This window comes from Triturus cristatus, chromosome 7 (genome assembly GCF_964204655.1).
Source record: "Triturus cristatus chromosome 7, aTriCri1.1, whole genome shotgun sequence".
In the NCBI taxonomy this organism is placed as follows: Eukaryota; Metazoa; Chordata; class Amphibia; order Caudata; family Salamandridae; genus Triturus; species Triturus cristatus.
Genome location: NC_140590.1, coordinates 155,969,047 through 155,986,117, shown reverse-complemented (window position 1 = coordinate 155,986,117; position 17,071 = coordinate 155,969,047). Strand labels below are relative to the sequence as shown.

Sequence of the window (17,071 nt, the reverse complement as noted above, 5' to 3'; positions counted from 1 at the left end):
GGTAAATTTCATTTTTTTTGTTTTTTAAAACCTTAATTTTTACTGTATTTCAATACCTAACTATGACATCACTTTAGCTTTTGTTTTTTTCAGTGAATTTCTACAGGCTTCTTTTTTTGTTTTACATGTGGTAATATCATAAAACCATGGCTAACTTTAATGTCATTTTACCCTACATTTTTTTCAGTGACTTTTTTAAACTCAACCCATTTGCCTGCTGCTCATAGCTTTCGGCTATGTGCAGCAGAAGAGTCTGACCAGTCCCTAAATCCTTTTCGCATGGCCAACTCTGTGCTGCACACGACCATTGATTATTCACTGAGAGTGGTTGGCCAGAGCTCCTGCCTTCTGACCAGGCCTTTCACCACACTCCTCAGGGGCAGTCAACCCTTGATGCACAGAGCCTTCTAATCCAACATTAACTTGTCTACATGAAAACTCTGATTATGTGTAGAAGAGACTGGATCCATATTTTATTGTTTGTTTTTTGCAATTGTTTGAATGTTTTAAATTTAATTTAAAAAAAAAATGTTTTTTTAATTGTTTCTCACATTTTTTGTATCTTGTTTTTTCAAACAGTCTTTTTGTTCTGTTGATATGGACTTTCATGGTCTTTGAAATTATTCTTCAACTAATTTCCATCCAAAACTGTGACACTGCCTGCAGTGCATCCTCTCATCCTTTTCACCCCATTCTTGAGCTGGCAGCAGTTCTTTATCTGCTCGACTCCTCTGCGTCTCACCATGAACTATGCTGTTGGCTATGCTGTTGGAATGCATAGTGCCCATGTACTTTCCATTCCTACTGGTTCCCATTAAAGTTGTCCAGGCTTTCCTATATATATTTCCTGATTGCACAAACTGCATATAACCTCCTGCACACTTATTCTTTTGGGCCAGTTGAAGTTAAAAAACTACCACATTACTGATTCTTTCTCATGAATGTTTGGTGTGGTGCTGTAGAAGTAGACAGAATGGCAATGATGTTGTTATCTTCCGATGCTGCACCTGTGATAGTCCTAGTGAATGATTTACTCTGTCTTTCTTGGTGTCCAGTTTTCCATGAGGCCAAAATGGACTCGTATTGATAACAAACTGCCTCCCTTAAACCAATCCAGTAATGGTGGTCTAAAAAACGAATCTGTGGCTTTTTCTAAAGGCTGTAGTCTTGGTTTTTGAGTAGTGTTTCCTGAGTGGCCCATCAAATGGCTGCTTTAATTACTTTTTTTAATTTTGACCCCCCATAAGATACTGAGGCACTCTCATGGGCCCATGGAGCACATGAGGATAAATGTATGGATTTCTGATTGGGTTTATCTTCGTGTTACGGGTCCCACTGGAATACTGCAAGAACCGAGGGCCTCATTTATGAAAAGTGACGCATCACTGCGTGAAAACAGTGATGCGTCACTTTTCACTGCGCCCTCCCTGCGACTCCAATGATGCGTCATATTTACAGTATGACGCATCATGTCGCAAGGAGTCACAGATACGTCAGTATTTCTGACGTATCTGTAGGCGCAAAAGTGACACATTGCTGGAGTGTGTCACAAAAGTGACGCAACTCCAGCAATGTATCCTTTCACATGGGGTAAGCCCCATGTGAAAGGGCCTGCGTCAGTCTTATGCCTGCTGTGAGGCAGGCGCAAGATATTGACGCATTTGCACCCTAGAAGTGGCGCAGTGAAATCTCGTAGATTTCACTGCGTCACTTCTACGATGCTTACTTACGTGGGAACGCCCACCCTGCATACATTATACCTGACGCAGGTATGATGTAGCGCAGGGGTTTACAAAGTGACGCATCTAGGTAGATGCGTCACTTTGTAAATATGGCGCATCATGGCGCATGTTTTACGCCACTGGTGCGTCACAAAAACTGACGCACCGGTGGCGCAAAAGTGACGCAGGGGCTCATAAATGAGCCCCCGAGACTTTTGAAAAAAAATTGTGTTTATTGTCAAGGGGTCATTTTATTTAAACTTTGAGCATGGAGCTTTCTTCACAGGCATACATAAGCAAGATGTCATACAGTTTTGTTTTACATTTCTTTGTTTTTCACCTAGAAATGGTACCACAGAACTTGGAACTTAGAGTAAAGTGTTTTCTGACTGCTTTCTATTACTTTCCTTATTCATCTGGAAGTAGTTCCCTCTCCATGACTTCATTACTGATCTGGACTTGAGAGAGTTCCCATCAAGTGCACTCTGCTGTATTTCTTTATGAGGTTTCTAATTTTTAATGGGACTAACTTTACTCAGACATTATTATTGCATCAGGAGGAGACCACGTCAAACACAAGAAGCCTCAGAATGAGGAAGCAGAGGAGAGGAGACACTCCTAAATGTATAGTGGGGAAATTATTTTCTATCGGCAAGCAATATTTATTGGACGCTTCTGGAATTCTGAAACACTTTAGAACATGTCACCCTGCCAGTTTATTGCGGCAAAACAGAGAATTTGTATTTCGAGCATTTGCTTCTTGATTTTGTGTGTTTAGCGGATGAAAAATTCTCTATTACCGATACTTTTTGTTAAAATTTTAATCCGCACTTTTTTCTGGTTTGATTTGTAGCTGCATTTATTTGGTCCTCGAGAAAGTTGTTTTTAGCGTTTAGAAAAGTAGAACAAAGGGGCATATCAGCAACAACCGGCGATAATTATCGCTAAGCGCACTTAGCGCTAGGATAATTATCGCCGGCTAACGTGGATTTTTATTGCTGAGATAGCGTGCTATTAGCAATGCTTATCTCAAAAGCGATAAAAATCCTAGCGCTAACTGCCTAACGTGAGATTATCGCTGGAAACCCAGCGATAATCTCATGAAATGTGGCGTTAGCTTGTTGATAGGGCCTCACAAACTTAGCCATGATATCCACCTTCCATAGGATATCATGGCTAAGTCAGTCCTAAAGCAGGCGTAAGGAAAGTAGCGATAACAGGGGTTATCGCTACTTTTCTTGTCGCTATGCTTCATAGCGTGGGGCTTGATGATAGGAGAAATGTCGCTTAGCGACATTTCTCCTGTCATGTTAGGTCAGGAAAGCCCACTTTGCATCTCATTAGAGATGCAAAGCTGGATGTTAAGATTTCGTACGCTAATGCAAGTTTCACGCGTCGTTAGCGTGACCTTGCTAATGAGGCGATAAAATTATCGCCGCTTTTCGGACGAAATTGATTAATACTTCTGTTTTTGTGTTGCCTCTCATACTTGTGGATATTAGTAAAATTAAATGTGTAGTTTGTGAATGCCAAAACAGCAGCAAAGTTACTACAGCAAGAGCAATCTTACCCATGAGTGTAAATTTGCCTTTGTGAATCTGGCACACGGGACTTTGTCCCATATTGCACACCATACCATGCTAAGAATAATAACCTCTATACTGACCTATTTAATTTTATAAATGACCCATGAGAGTTCTACGTTACCAAAAAACCTTCTGCATATCATACATAATCACACATATTTTTGAGAAACAATTTATTAATCTTTATGTAGACATTTTTTGTTTAAAATAACTTCATGTACATGTATATATAGAATTTTACACATGATATGAATAATTTTCACACTATTTCTTTTTACAAATACTTAATACACTAAATTCACAAAAGACATCTCATAGACATGTAAAAAGTGCTAACTATTTAACCATCATTCAAAGCTTCTATTATGCTCACACATACTTCCATTCATACATCACCCTTTCAAGACGTGCAATCTAAAAAACAGAAAGAAAGAAAACAGAAAGAAAGAAAATAGGACCCTAGATTTGGTCTCAAAGATATCGTCAGGTGGACTTAATCATTCATTTCTCAAAACCATCTATTACAGGAGATACAGATCTCTAAAACCACTTTTCTGGAAACAGTTCGCGGTCTACGCGCGTTTCAGTGGAAGACCACCTTCATGGGTCATTTCTAAAATTAAATAGGTCAGTATAGAGGTTATTATTCTTATTTATAATTTTTCTGTACTCCCTCCTCTAGGACCTTAAATTATCTCAGGGAGTGCCTTTTGTCTTTTCCTAACACTATACTATGCCTCCATCATCACATCGACGTAGGCTAGCAGAAACAGCAATTAAATGCATGATTTTATTCATTGAAATCCAAGGCATCTAAATTGCTGTCCACAACTCCAAACTAACCCCATTCACAACACTGAGATTCCACAGTTTTGTCCTTTTATCTCAGTCTTGGGGCTGAGCAGACCGTGCTTTTCTAATACTCTGACCCCTACACAGCACTGGCTCATCACTGGCTCAGCACCTCATACATGATTGGCACAGAACGACTGCGCTCTGCTTATCAAATTAAATATTTAATCGAGTTAGGTTTGTGTTTTGAGACGACATGCACATATCCAAATAGTCTAACTTTCTCTCTACATATTAAATGTACACATGCTGAATGTCTCGCCAAATTTTACTGTTTTGCATGCCACTGAGCCCAGCCAATCTCTGCCCTTCTGCTATCATTCTGGAGCACAAATATAGGAAAGAGGATGTGGCATAAGGGCCAGAGCTGCCGACTTTGGAGCTGGGATTCGAGTCTCGGTGTGGGCTCCACATTCTGTGATTTTAGGCAAATCACTTAATCTTCCCAAGCCTACCAAAAATTAACTGTAGGTAACATAACTGGTGCTCATGTTAAGTGCTCCAATACCTTCTAACAAAATACTAAACCAATGCATGCTACTTGAGCATCCTTCCACCACAATACTATATCTGCTGTCCTCCTGCACTGAGCCCCTTCAGCTCAAGAAACATTTTAAGGCATAATTATCTAGTTCCAGCGAGTCAGGTTCCATGGTAACTTCTAAGGGGGTTTGAAATATTGTAGTAAGATGGTGGCCGGATATCACTTTACACACCCTGTAGAAGATAGCTGCGACCACCTTTTAATTACAATAATTAGAACCACCTTAGAAGTGACATTGGAGCGTTTGACTTTACCCTGTCTCGCTGCACTAAATAAATATCCCTTCAAATGTATATATCATTTTTTTTCTAATCCACTAAACTTGTCTTTTGGCTTCTTCAAAGAGCTTTATTGTTGACATTGCGTCCATGTGGTTCTGACTGATGGCTGCCTGCGGTGAGACGCATGCCTCAAGCTTGCCTCATACTCCTCCACTGTGACTATGTCTGGCCGGTTGTCAGGATGGCAGGTTTTTGCTGAGGAGCTTGAATGAGAGCGGAAGATGGAATGATGAGATGGCTTTACTGCTCCCTTTAACTTGAGGTGAGTGAGCCACTGAAAGCTGGAGCCAAATGCCTGGCTCCGGCCCAGCTCAAAGTCTTCTCGGAATCTCAACTCAAAACAAGCCACTTTGCAGGAGAAGAGATGTGGCACAGCAACGGCTGCTGACCGTGTAACATGGGAAGCATGGGAAACACCTTTTAAAATGTGCGCCTGGCACAGTCAAGGAAAATGCGCCATATGAGGGTGAATGTGCTTCCTGCTGGGCAGCCACAAACTTGTGCTGCCTTGGGGGCAGCGCATTCCTGTGAAAAATGGAGCATCTGCTTTCAAGCTGATCAAAGTTTTCAAAGTGCAGACAAACTGCACTTTTCAGGGAGAATAGAGATCCCCTTGCAGCACAGGCGTAGCTAGAGCTTGTGGCGCCCAGGGCTATCTCTCAGATTGCCGCCCCTGGGGAGGGGGGGTTGCTGGTGAAAAAGGACGGCGAGCACTTGAAAGAGGTCCGTGAGACATGTAGTATCGCCGCTAATAGTTACCTCGATCATGCAAGTTACATGCACATACATGACACGGTCCAAGTCTACACAGTTGAATACACTGGTGACTGGCAGCGACTGGCAGTACAAAAGAGAACACACAGACTGCATGATCTATCTGGGGACTCAGAAAAACCGCATGTGACATCCAACAGAGAGCTGCGTGAATAATTACCTGGTAATTCCCTCAGCACAATGCAAACATGCACATACATGACACTGTTCAGGGATCCATCATCTACAGCTGACATTAAATGACCATTCATCATGGTCCCCCCATTAAAGCAGTGCACTTTGTGATCTGCATGGTACATGTTCTTTACAGCAGACACATTAACCCTCTGTACTACCTCTCCAGGAGTCAACCCTTCCACTAGACAAAACTCTGATCTCTCTAGGAAGAACATTAATCACCAAAGTTATCATGACATTTTTATTGTTTCTGAAAATTGCTTGGAGGCCAGGAAGGAGGAAGCAAGTTTTTTTTCAAACCATAATATACTTGCAAACATTACGCACCCACCCGAAATAGGTACCCAGTGCGGTCACACCGTTCGCATTGCCCTAACCTGTTCAAGGTTCATGTGACCTCAGTGACAGAGTCGCAGCGACTGGATCACTGTTGCTCTAGGGTGTGCTGCTTCGTAGGCCTGCCCGCAAGACTGGAGATGAACTTCAGTATGGATTGTGGTGGACAGGCCTTCAATGTTAACCCACAATTGATACCACTAGGGTACACCTGCTTGTGCTAAGACATCAAGCCTTCTAGTGGGGCCTTCTAAAGTCTAGCATGGGAATGTGCTCCCTCAGTAGAGTGGTCTGGTGGACTGGTCATGAAGGCTGAACCCGGTTCCCCAGTTCCAAATTCGACAGCTCTGGCCATAGTGCCACATCCTCTCCCCCACTGAACACCATACTGCCCCACTGAGAGAAACTTGCACTGCCTTCAGCTACAACCTAATTGTGCCCGCTATAAACACTTGGATGTGGCTCAATTCAAATTATGCACTTGATAAGAGTAATATGCTGCCTAAAAATAAGTAAAAGCAACCACTCATAGGAATGCAAGATTAAGTAAAGCATGTGAAATGTAAGCAGAAACAACATGGTTACCTTAACGATCTCTCACTCATTATTCAGAAATCAGCAAATGGTTTTACCTGAAAAGTTAAGGACATGACTAGAGGGCCCTGAAGGGAGCCGTTTCAATGTCCATTGCTTATATCATTACAAAACGTAAGCAGTATGGTTTAAAAAGACCACATCCATAAACACAGAGCCATGGTACACATTGTGTTTTCCAATCCACCCATCAACCAGGTATTGCAGTACCTCCAGGAATGGTGCACTTTCCCACCTGGGAACAACAATGCTGTTCAAAGAAAGACGAGAAAACAAAAGTAGCGCTTCACTGGCAAACTCTGTAAAGTGATGCTGATGTATTTGGATGTAAATAAAACCAATTTGGCCGCTTTGCAACCCCTCTGTCTTGCTTTATTTAGTTATGTATTTATTTTTCATATTTAAAACCTTCTATTTCTCTTCATCCCGCTGCACTTTGGATTAGAAAAATGTCAGAAAAAGGGCATTTCTCGCAAGAGTGTTTTTTTCTTTTTTGGATCCATTTCACAGGGAAGCAACTAAATGAAAGAAGGAAAGAGAGGTTGTGAACCGTTTCTTCAAGTCATGGTTTTCAGTAAGTGAGGGGCAAGACAGAAAGAGACGAAGAGACGGGGGCAGCTGCCAGCACAAAAAAGAAGAGGACATTGCCCGAGTCCTATTCCTTCTCTGCCCGTCCCCGCACGTCCACGAAAGCAAGCCGAGCCTTATCTGAATGCCTTTGTCCTCCCCCAATTAGCACTGTGGCAATGTAAAAAAACACACCCCCTCACTGTGTAGAACAGAAGTTAAGTGGGGGCTTCCAAAATGCAGCAGATGTTGAGCATTGTGGTATCCTTAAATAATTAAGGACAAAGTGTTAACATTTTATGTCAGAAAGAGACACCCATGTAGTGGCTGAAATACATTGGGTGAAACTGAAAAATCTGGGATCAATTATGGCTTCCCTGCTTCACCAAATGATGTGGTTCTAGGCAAACAATGAGCCTCACTTTTGTTCATTATCCCATATGAGAGCACCTTCAAATAGTGAATTCTGGCCCTGTGATGTTGAAAAATCTCTGATTTAATATGCTGCAATTGTTCTCTTGTATAGAATAAGAATCTAGCCCACATATATGGCATACATGACACCTGACTTGCCTCTTGCATTCATGGCGGGCCAAGAATGTTTGTCCGCTCATGTTGAAAAACTCTTCTTTTTAATGAACATTTCTCCTTAGATCTCAGTGATCTAAGGTAATATGCTGCACCTACTCCATTCCTGCCGCTCCCACTCAATAGTTTTATCCAGGGCTTTAAGTGGGCCGGGTTTCACCGATGCTCAGCACTGGCAGTTTTTTAAAGGGAGCCTCGAAACGGGTCTCTACCCGGCTCTGTTTTGTGCCCTGGCACACAAGATCCTTTTTTTCCGGACTGCAGTGAGTGCAGGCACATCCATGTGTGCGTGTGCTCACACTGCTCACTTCTCACAAGTGGAGAAGTTACGGCATGACTTCATGCCAGGTGAGCGTTGCAGGGGATCGCAAATCCTTTAAAGAGAGTCATTTTCCCTCTGGATTTCCCTTCTCTTTTTGAAACACAGGAGCGGCAACATTGTCGTGGTGTCACCAGGCTTTAAGTGGAAGCTTTTTCAGTATTCTATACAAGCCATAGTTGCTTCCTATTTATCTTATGCAACTAACAACCATTGGCAAAGCCAATAGTCCTCACTTGTTGTAGGGATGATGTTACTTGTATCCTATTTCTGGATGCAATGACAGAAACAGCAAAATACAACTCAGGCGGCACACTATGCTAAGCACAGATTTTTAGCTTATGTGTTTTTAAGCCACGCCCTTAATTATATTGGCCACGCCCCTTTGAGAGACCCTTCAGTTATTTCATCCCACTTAACCCCCCCAGTTTTATCAGTGCATCTCGACCCCCGCCATGCAATACCCTTTAAAGTTCAAACCACAGTTCCAGAGACCCGCCCCGTGCGCCGGAAGCCCCTGTCTAAGATTCTACCTCCGGGAAGCCATCTTGCTGCCAGTGAGCGCCAGTGCCGAAAGATGCTGATTCAGAAACTCACCTGTAAGGAGAAGACCAGCGCCGCGATGCCGAGCGGCAGACAGCAGCACAGCATGGTGAATATGGAGTAGCCCAGGTAGTCCGAGGTGTAGGCCTGCGTTGTAGATATCATCACTGGCTGGGTGGTCACCACCAGATTCTGCCCGTCAGGGTACACGGCGTTCTGCATCGGGTGGCTGGCTGGGTATTGGGTGTAGCTGGTGTTCTGCATCGGGTGGCTGGCTGGATATTGGGTGTAGCTGGTGTTCTGCATCGGGTGGCTGGCTGGATATTGGGTGTAGCTGGTGTTCTGCATCGGGTGGCTGGCTGGGTAATGCGTGTGCGCGGTAGGGCCGTAGAAATTGGCAGGCTGCTGGTAAACCGGCGGTGGATAAGCGGCGTTGGTACCGGGTGGACCATTGTCTGCCGCCGAGGGCCACTCCTTGGAGGGTTCCTGTGCATCCATCGCGAATGTTGTCTCTCCTTCTCCGGGTGGGTGAGTCAGGGGTCTCGGGTGGTCTCGGCCCTCTCTGTGCCTGTCCTGCGTGGGTGTTTTCAGGACACTCTCTCCGGGCGCCAGAGAGACCCCTTTTTATATGGAACAAGCAGGAAACAGTGCCATTATTCGGCTCTGTTAGGGCATGCCTACGAGGAAGTACAGAGCCTGCCACAGAGATGGAAGACTTCCCCTTCATGGAAAACGCATTGTATCGCCCAAAGGTGTGCCTTGGCTGTGTGTTCTGACATTCCAGCTGGCGCCAGAGGTGTGGTTTGGCACAGTCTTGTTGTCATCTCACGGGCAGGTGGCCATGGCATCCCACTCAAGTAGGTGGCCATGGTACCCCACGCTCTGCGGATCCTGAGCACGCAACGCACGCAGGTGTTCTGTTAATAGACCCTTGTTATGAAGTGCAAACACAGTAACATATACAAAGCAACATAACAGCACAATGGAAATATAACAGAGCAAGCGGCCAAAACAGAGAGCAACACAACAAGTGTAGCAAAACCCAACATTACAACAATGCAGCAAAAACAAATTACAAAAACATAACACAACACATCACCACTACAACAAAATGCCACGCAACAAATGTACTCAAACTTTCTTGTAAAAACTTATCCTTCTCCAAAATATTGTCTATAATATGGTGGTGAAGGTGTCTGAAGCCATTACTGCCTTAGTTTACCACCACCAACTTGACATAGCACTAGTCAAATGCTTTGTGTTCTGGCCCTTCAAATGCCAAAAGACGGGTGCGTTGCTCTGCGCTGAGTTAGTGCAGCTTTTCAGGATGTGGCTCCTTGTGTGTCAGGGAAATATTGGATAAGGAGCTGTTTTATGACGCTCTGCAAGAGAGACGCTAGGAGGGTCTGGAGCCCTTCATGAAACGCCCCTGACCTGTAAATACAACCGCACAAACACTCCAGTGCAGATGCATTTGGCTGGGTGCTCCCAGTGTGTTTGCATCCGATTTACAGATAAAAAAGGGGGCCTGGTCCCTGCCTATCTGCTCCTCCGACTGGGTCTTGCGCCCCCACAGCACCCCCATGGCTCCTTTCGCGGTCCTCTGACTAAGACCCAGGCCTTTTTGGACCTGCAAAGTGACTTCTGAACCAAATGTTTGCCTCTTTTTCTGTCTCTCCTTTTGTTTTTCTTTTTGCCACTTTTTGTGTTTTTTTCTCCACTTTTTCTATTATCCACTCTTTTCTTCTTTTTTTTACAGATTTTTCTGTCTCTTTTTCCCCCACTGCCTGTTCCTCCCCCTCCCAGAAGCCTTAATGGTTGCCAAAGGTGCAGCAAAGGCAAGCATGTCTGCACCTGTCTGCCTCCTAACCACACTCAGCGCCGTGACCTGGCCCACCAGCATCCCACCCGAGCCCAAGACACTACCCAGACAAAGCCCTCCATACCATCCATGCCTCAACTGCCGATGTCTGCCCCCCACTGCACCAAAGCCTCCCCATACGAACAGAAGGTGCTGTCTCCTGCCCCACCTGCCGCTTACATACCATCCCTGCCTTCACCTGCAGATGTCTGCCACCTACTGCACCAAGGCCTCCCCATATGAACAGGAGGTGCTATCTCCTCCCACCCTGCCACTTTTCTCCCACCCCTTTGACACTCACTCACCGTCCCACCGCACCACATTACATGCACAGAGACACCAAGCCTCCTGCAGCATGCACAACACACTGCCTACCCATACCTGCCTTCTCAACACCTGTTCTCTTGCACGGATGCCATAGAAGTTTGAGACCTCCTGCATGAACTCTCTCTGACCTCTTCCTCACTGAAACCTGGCTGAACCCAGAATTTACCATGGACATTGCAATGTTTACATTGCCCAGTTTAATAATTGCAAGACAGGACAGAACAACAGATCCGGAATTGAGCTAGCACACATGGCTTTCAAAATCAACACCTCAAACTTCACAATCTTTACAAGAGCAGTACTCTACCACCCCCCCACCGGACCAAGATCTAACTTCAGTGCCACACACGCAGACATCATGCCCCTCAGGCCCTTGCATCTAGCTCCTTCATCCTACACAGTGATCTCAACTTCCACTTGGAGGACCCGACTGACCCCCAAATCCACAAATCTTGAGGAGGAGCTCGACATCATAGGATTTACCCAATGAGTAAATTACCTCACCCATGTGGCTTGACACCTCTTTGACCCCACCTTCACCAACTTTCTCAACATCATGCTGGACAAGCCCATTCCGCTCATTTGAATGGACCACCCCCTCGTTCACATAGACCTGCCCATCCAGTCCAGAACCAATGGCCCCCAGTTTGCCCATTGTTAATGGAATAACATCTTCTAGGATATCTGGATCTCTGAGCTATAATCCTGACACAACAACATAGTGACCTAGCAGTTTCCATCAAGAATATCAACAATTTAATTACCACCTGCGTGGACTCCATGGCTACCCTGAAAATGTCCCTCACTCCCCGATCCATGCCACAAGCCAGCTGGTACATGGAGAATCTCAGTCTCTAGAAGCATCAGTGAAAGCAACTTGAACAACAGTGGTCCCATTCCCACAACAACACTGACAGAGTCTACTACAATCAGCCCTCTTGAGCTACCTCTAGTGCCCCAAACCCACCAAGCGACAGGCTCTCACAGAATGGATCTAAAACAGCCAAGAATAATGAAGGGATGTTCACCTTCATGAAGGAAGTTTTGTTTCCATCTGCAGTTCCATGACCACTACCCTATTAAAGGAACTCTGCACACAACTCTCCAACCTCGCCAACCTCGAACTCAGACAACTCATCACAACACCCACCCACTCCGCCAGCCACACGCTTGACCCCATCTTCTCAGCAAGCACCCACGTCTTCTTCAACCGCACCACCGAACTCCACTGGACCGACCACCGCTGCATCCACTTCACTTTCCGGAAACCCACCACATACCACCGCACCCAGCAGATGCCTCGCCGCCGCTGGAGCAAGGCCACTGAGGACCAGCTAACCACCGCCCTCGCCCAGAGCCCACCCGCAGACCCAACCGACCCCGACGCCGCAGCCCGCAGCCTCAGACAATGGATCGACGACTGCGCCAACACCCTCACACCGCTGAAGAAGCCCCCCAACACCCACACCAGCAAGAGAGCCAGCTGGTTCACCGAAGACCTCCAGGCCTCTAAGCGAACCTGCCGAAAACTGGAAAAAAACTGGATCCACGAACGAACACCGGAAAGCTACACAGCCCACAAGAATGCCACCCGCAGACACCACCAACTCACCAGATCCGCCAAAAGGACCTCCTTCAAAGACCACCTAGACAACAACGCACACAACAGCAAAGAGCTCTTCAGCATCGTGAAGGAACTCTCCAACTCCAGCTCCAACACCAACGACATTCCACCGTCACAAGACCTGTGCTACTCGCTGGCCACCTTCTTCCATCGCAAGATCGCTGACATCCACGACAGCTTCGACGCTATCACCATCCCGGCAACCGCTGAGACCCCCGCTTCCATGAACACCACCGCACCAACCGCCTGCTCGCCTGCACCAACATCAACGACGACGACACCATCAATATCATGGACACCGTCCACTCCGGATCCCCGGAAGACCCCTGCCCACACCACATCTTCAACAAAGCCAGCAGCACCATCGCACCCCATCTACGGAAAACCATCAACATCTCCTTCGAGACAGCGACCTTCCCGGAGAGCTGGAAGCATGCAGAGATCAACGCCTTACTCAAGAAACACAAGGTGGACCCCAAGGACCTCAAGAACTTCCGACCCATCTCCCAGCTCCCGTTCCTTGCGAAGGTCATCGAAAAGGCCATCAACAAACAACTGACTAGCTTCCTCGAGAAAAACAGCATCCTGGACCAGTCCCAGTCCAGGTTCCGCAGCAACCAGAGCACCGAAACCGCCCTCATCGCCGCCACCGACGACATCAGGACCCTGCTTGACCATGGAGAAACCGCGGCCCTCATCCTCCTGGACCTGTCAGCCGCCTTCGACACGATCTGCCACCACTCACTACGAACACGCCTCCACGACGCCGGCATCCAAGAGAAGGCCCTGGACTGGACCACCTCCTTCCTCTCCGCCAGAACTCAGACCATCCGCCTCCCCCCCTTCCGCTCCGAAGCCACCGAGATCATCTGCGGCGTACCCCAAGGCTCATCCCTCAGCCCAACATTGTTCAACGTCTACATGGCACCGCTCGCCCACATCGCGCGAAGGCACGACCTCAACATCCTCTCCTACGCCGACAACACCCAGCTGATCCTCTCCCTCACCAAAGATCCCCACACCAGCAAAACAAGCCTCCACGAGGGAATGAAGGCCGTCGCCGACTGGATGAGAAACAGCCGACTGAAGCTGAACTCGGACAAAACTGAGGTCCTCATCCTTGGATCCACCCCCTCAGCCTGGGACGACTCCTGGTGGCCGACTGCACTAGGAGCACCCCCCACACCCACCGACCACACGCGCAACCTTGGGGTCATCCTCGACTCCACCCTCTCCATGACGAAGCAGGTCAACGCCATCTCCTCCTCTTGCTTCAACACCCTCCGCATGCTTCGCAGGATCTTCAAGTGGATCCCCACCGAAACTAGAAGGACAGTCACCCAGGCCCTCGTCAGCAGTAGACTGGACTACGGCAACGCACTCTACTAAGGAGCCCTGGCCAAACTCCTGAAACGGTTCCATTGCATCCAGAATGCCTCCGTACGCCTGATCCTCGACATCCCTTGCCACAGCCACATCACACCCCACCTGAGAGACCTGCACTGGCTCCCCATCAACAAGAGGATAACCTTCAAGCTCCTCACTCACACACACAAGGCGCTCCACGACACCAGACCAGCGTACTTCAACAGCCGACTCAGCTTCTACACCCCCACCCGCCAGCTCCGCTCTGCAGACCGCACCTTCGCCACCGTCCCCTGCTGGCAGCAGATCTTTCTCCCACCTCGCCGCCAAGACATGGAACACCCTCCCCATCCACCTGTGGCAGACCGAAGACCTCCTAACCTTCAGGAGACTCCTCAAGACCTGGCTCTTCGAACAGTGGCACCTTCCAAGACTCCTGGAAACAACCACCACCCTACTGCTTGTCAAAAAGCTTTGGTGTACCACCTGATAAACTAAAGGTCCACCTCCCTCCTCCCCTGCCCAGCCAAGGTCCTGAAGCCTACTACCTCAACACAGACAACCACTAAACCTCTTCCAATCCAGCTTCATACCCTCCCACTGTACAGAGACAGCCCTCATTGCTGCCGCCAATGACATCTGCCTCATCATGGACAAAGGAGAACCAGCAGCACTGGTCCTACTAGATCTCGTTGGAGCATTCACCTGCTTCCACACCCTCAAATGCTGAGGAAAGACTTCAAGTGGCTTTCAATGTACGACCACAGATCTATCACGCAAGCCCTCTTCACCAGTGGGCTTGACTATGGCAATGCATCACGGCCCAACTCACCAATAGGGTCTAACTGATACAGAATGCAGCTTCAAGACTCACACTCAAACTCCTACCTCGCACCACTATATCAAAACACCTCAAAGACTTTCATTGACTCCCTGTCCACAAATACACTTTCTTCAAATTCCTTACATTCAACTGCATAGCACTAGAAAATCAAGGCCAAGCTTAACTCAACAGCCGAATCCAGTTTCACTCCCCAAACAGACACCACCACCCTGCATGCCTTCTCCGCATGCATCCCATGCATCTGCCGAGCTAGAGCCAGAGGTCGAGCCTTCATCTACCTCACTCTCAGACATTACATAACATCCAGGATAATACAAATGTGGGAACTGTGAATGCACATAGTAATTGCACCTGTTTTATGTGCGTTATTAGTACGAGACCAGTAACTACAATGAAACATATCATGAGATCCTCTGAAGATGCTATTTGTGCACACGTGTATTTAGATTATAAATCTATTCAATCATATCTGCAACAATTCTTTTACAAACACATACAAATCAAGGTTGCAATTGTATTACCTATCTGGTGCCAGTTCTGGTTGTGTGAGAGGAGCTAGTATTGCGGATGCCACAGTGGTATCTGTTCAGCGTCTGCGTGATGGATGCTTGTAATCTTGATGCCTATGTAGTACTTATTGAGTATGAGCAAGTGAAACCTGCACTGTTAATGCCAATGCGGTGCCTGTTCTTAGTGTCTGAGAGTATCATGCACAATTGATTTAATTGGTGTAACTGTTCTGTGGGTGCAAGGGAGTATTTTAGTGCTCATATCACTGTGGTACCTGTTTTTTGTGTGTGAGGGAAGCTTGCAGTTTTGTCACCCATGTGGTACATTTTGGTGTATGGGAGGAAATCTTCCACTCCTGATGCCCAGAAGCTACCTTTTCTCTGTGTATGAGGAAAGCTTGCACTACTGATGCCCTGTTACCATGATGATGTGGGACAAATTCCATGGATGTGGTACCAGAATACCATTGTATGAATATTGTCTGCCATTAATATATTCTCCAAAATATTCTTTCCAAAATATTGCCTCGCTGGAGTTATTAAAAGGAAAACGACACCCCATGATATCATCTTTTTTAAACAATATTTAGGACATAAGATTTAGGACAGACAATATTTTCGTATATTAAATTCTGACATACAACCATGTAGGTACTCTCACAACTGTAGCAGCAAGCTTGTCCTGTGAGGCATTAAAGAGCAGACAGGGCGAGTGTTTAAGGGCTATGTCTAACTGTAGGATGGCGTGATAATATGATTATAGGCTTCATGCAATGCTCACCCCCTCATTGTTCTTTGTACTTCTCGATGAGTAACAGAGATGCCTGAGGCCGTATTACATACCGTGCCCAGGGCCCTATGCACCCTGTGAGCACTGTAGTAATATATAAATTGGTACGGATGCTTTTAGGCCCTCTTCTGTAATATTTCTATTGCCGGCTTACGTGAAGCACCAGCATTATCCATAAAGGGTGGTCCCTCATTTGCATGTAGGCGTGGCTCCATGCAAATGAAGGAATCAATTTGCCTCTGCAACCACCCTGTATCATAGATATTGGTGTGAACACAAAGAGGTAGCACACAGTCAGTGTACCTTCTGGATGGTGAGAAAGTTGGTCCCACAGACACCCCATAGACATTCTACTGCAGGTGGGTGCAATCATGGCCCCACATACAGGGTGAACTCTCTCCCGTTTGAAGTGCAGACAGAAGAGGCTTGCACAGAGAAAGACAGACTAGCTGCTTCAAACACCTTTCACTATTGCTCTGCCTCCAGGACAGCGCAAGTTTTCAGCTGCTCTTGTTTGTAATAGGGTGCACAGTCTCTGTTTGCACCTGGTACACCTGTTAAAAGGTGCACTCCGGTTCAAACAGGGGCAGAGCATCAGTTATTGAATAGAGGCCCTGGTCTGCCCTGGGCTTCGTTTCCTGACATTCAAGTCATCTGGTCAGCCACTAATTCTACTTGGAAGTGAGGAGAAATCATGTATGACCACAGATCTGAGTGTAACTTCAGAATAGATTCAACTGACTCAAAATCAAGTCTGAGGAAGTAAAATGTATTGGTAAGGCTAATAAAATACAGATATGCACAATTTGTGACCCAAAAGTTGCATTCCAATGTGACTTATGCATATTGCCAAACCATGTAGGGGTCTC

The 17,071-nt window shown here is 46.5% G+C and overlaps 1 protein-coding gene across 1 annotated transcript in view; it reads right to left on the bottom strand.

Moving 5' to 3' along the window:
* LOC146809091 (uncharacterized) overlaps positions 1-9,585 on the bottom strand; it is a 37,771-nt gene extending 28,186 nt beyond the window's left edge. Inside the window, exon 1 of the mRNA XM_085615891.1 lies at positions 8,937-9,585. Within this exon, the coding sequence (XP_085472017.1) occupies positions 8,937-9,380 (444 nt within the window). The 5' untranslated portion in view covers positions 9,381-9,585. The remainder of the gene's footprint in view (positions 1-8,936) is intronic.
* Positions 9,586-17,071: the final 7,486 nt, after the last annotated feature.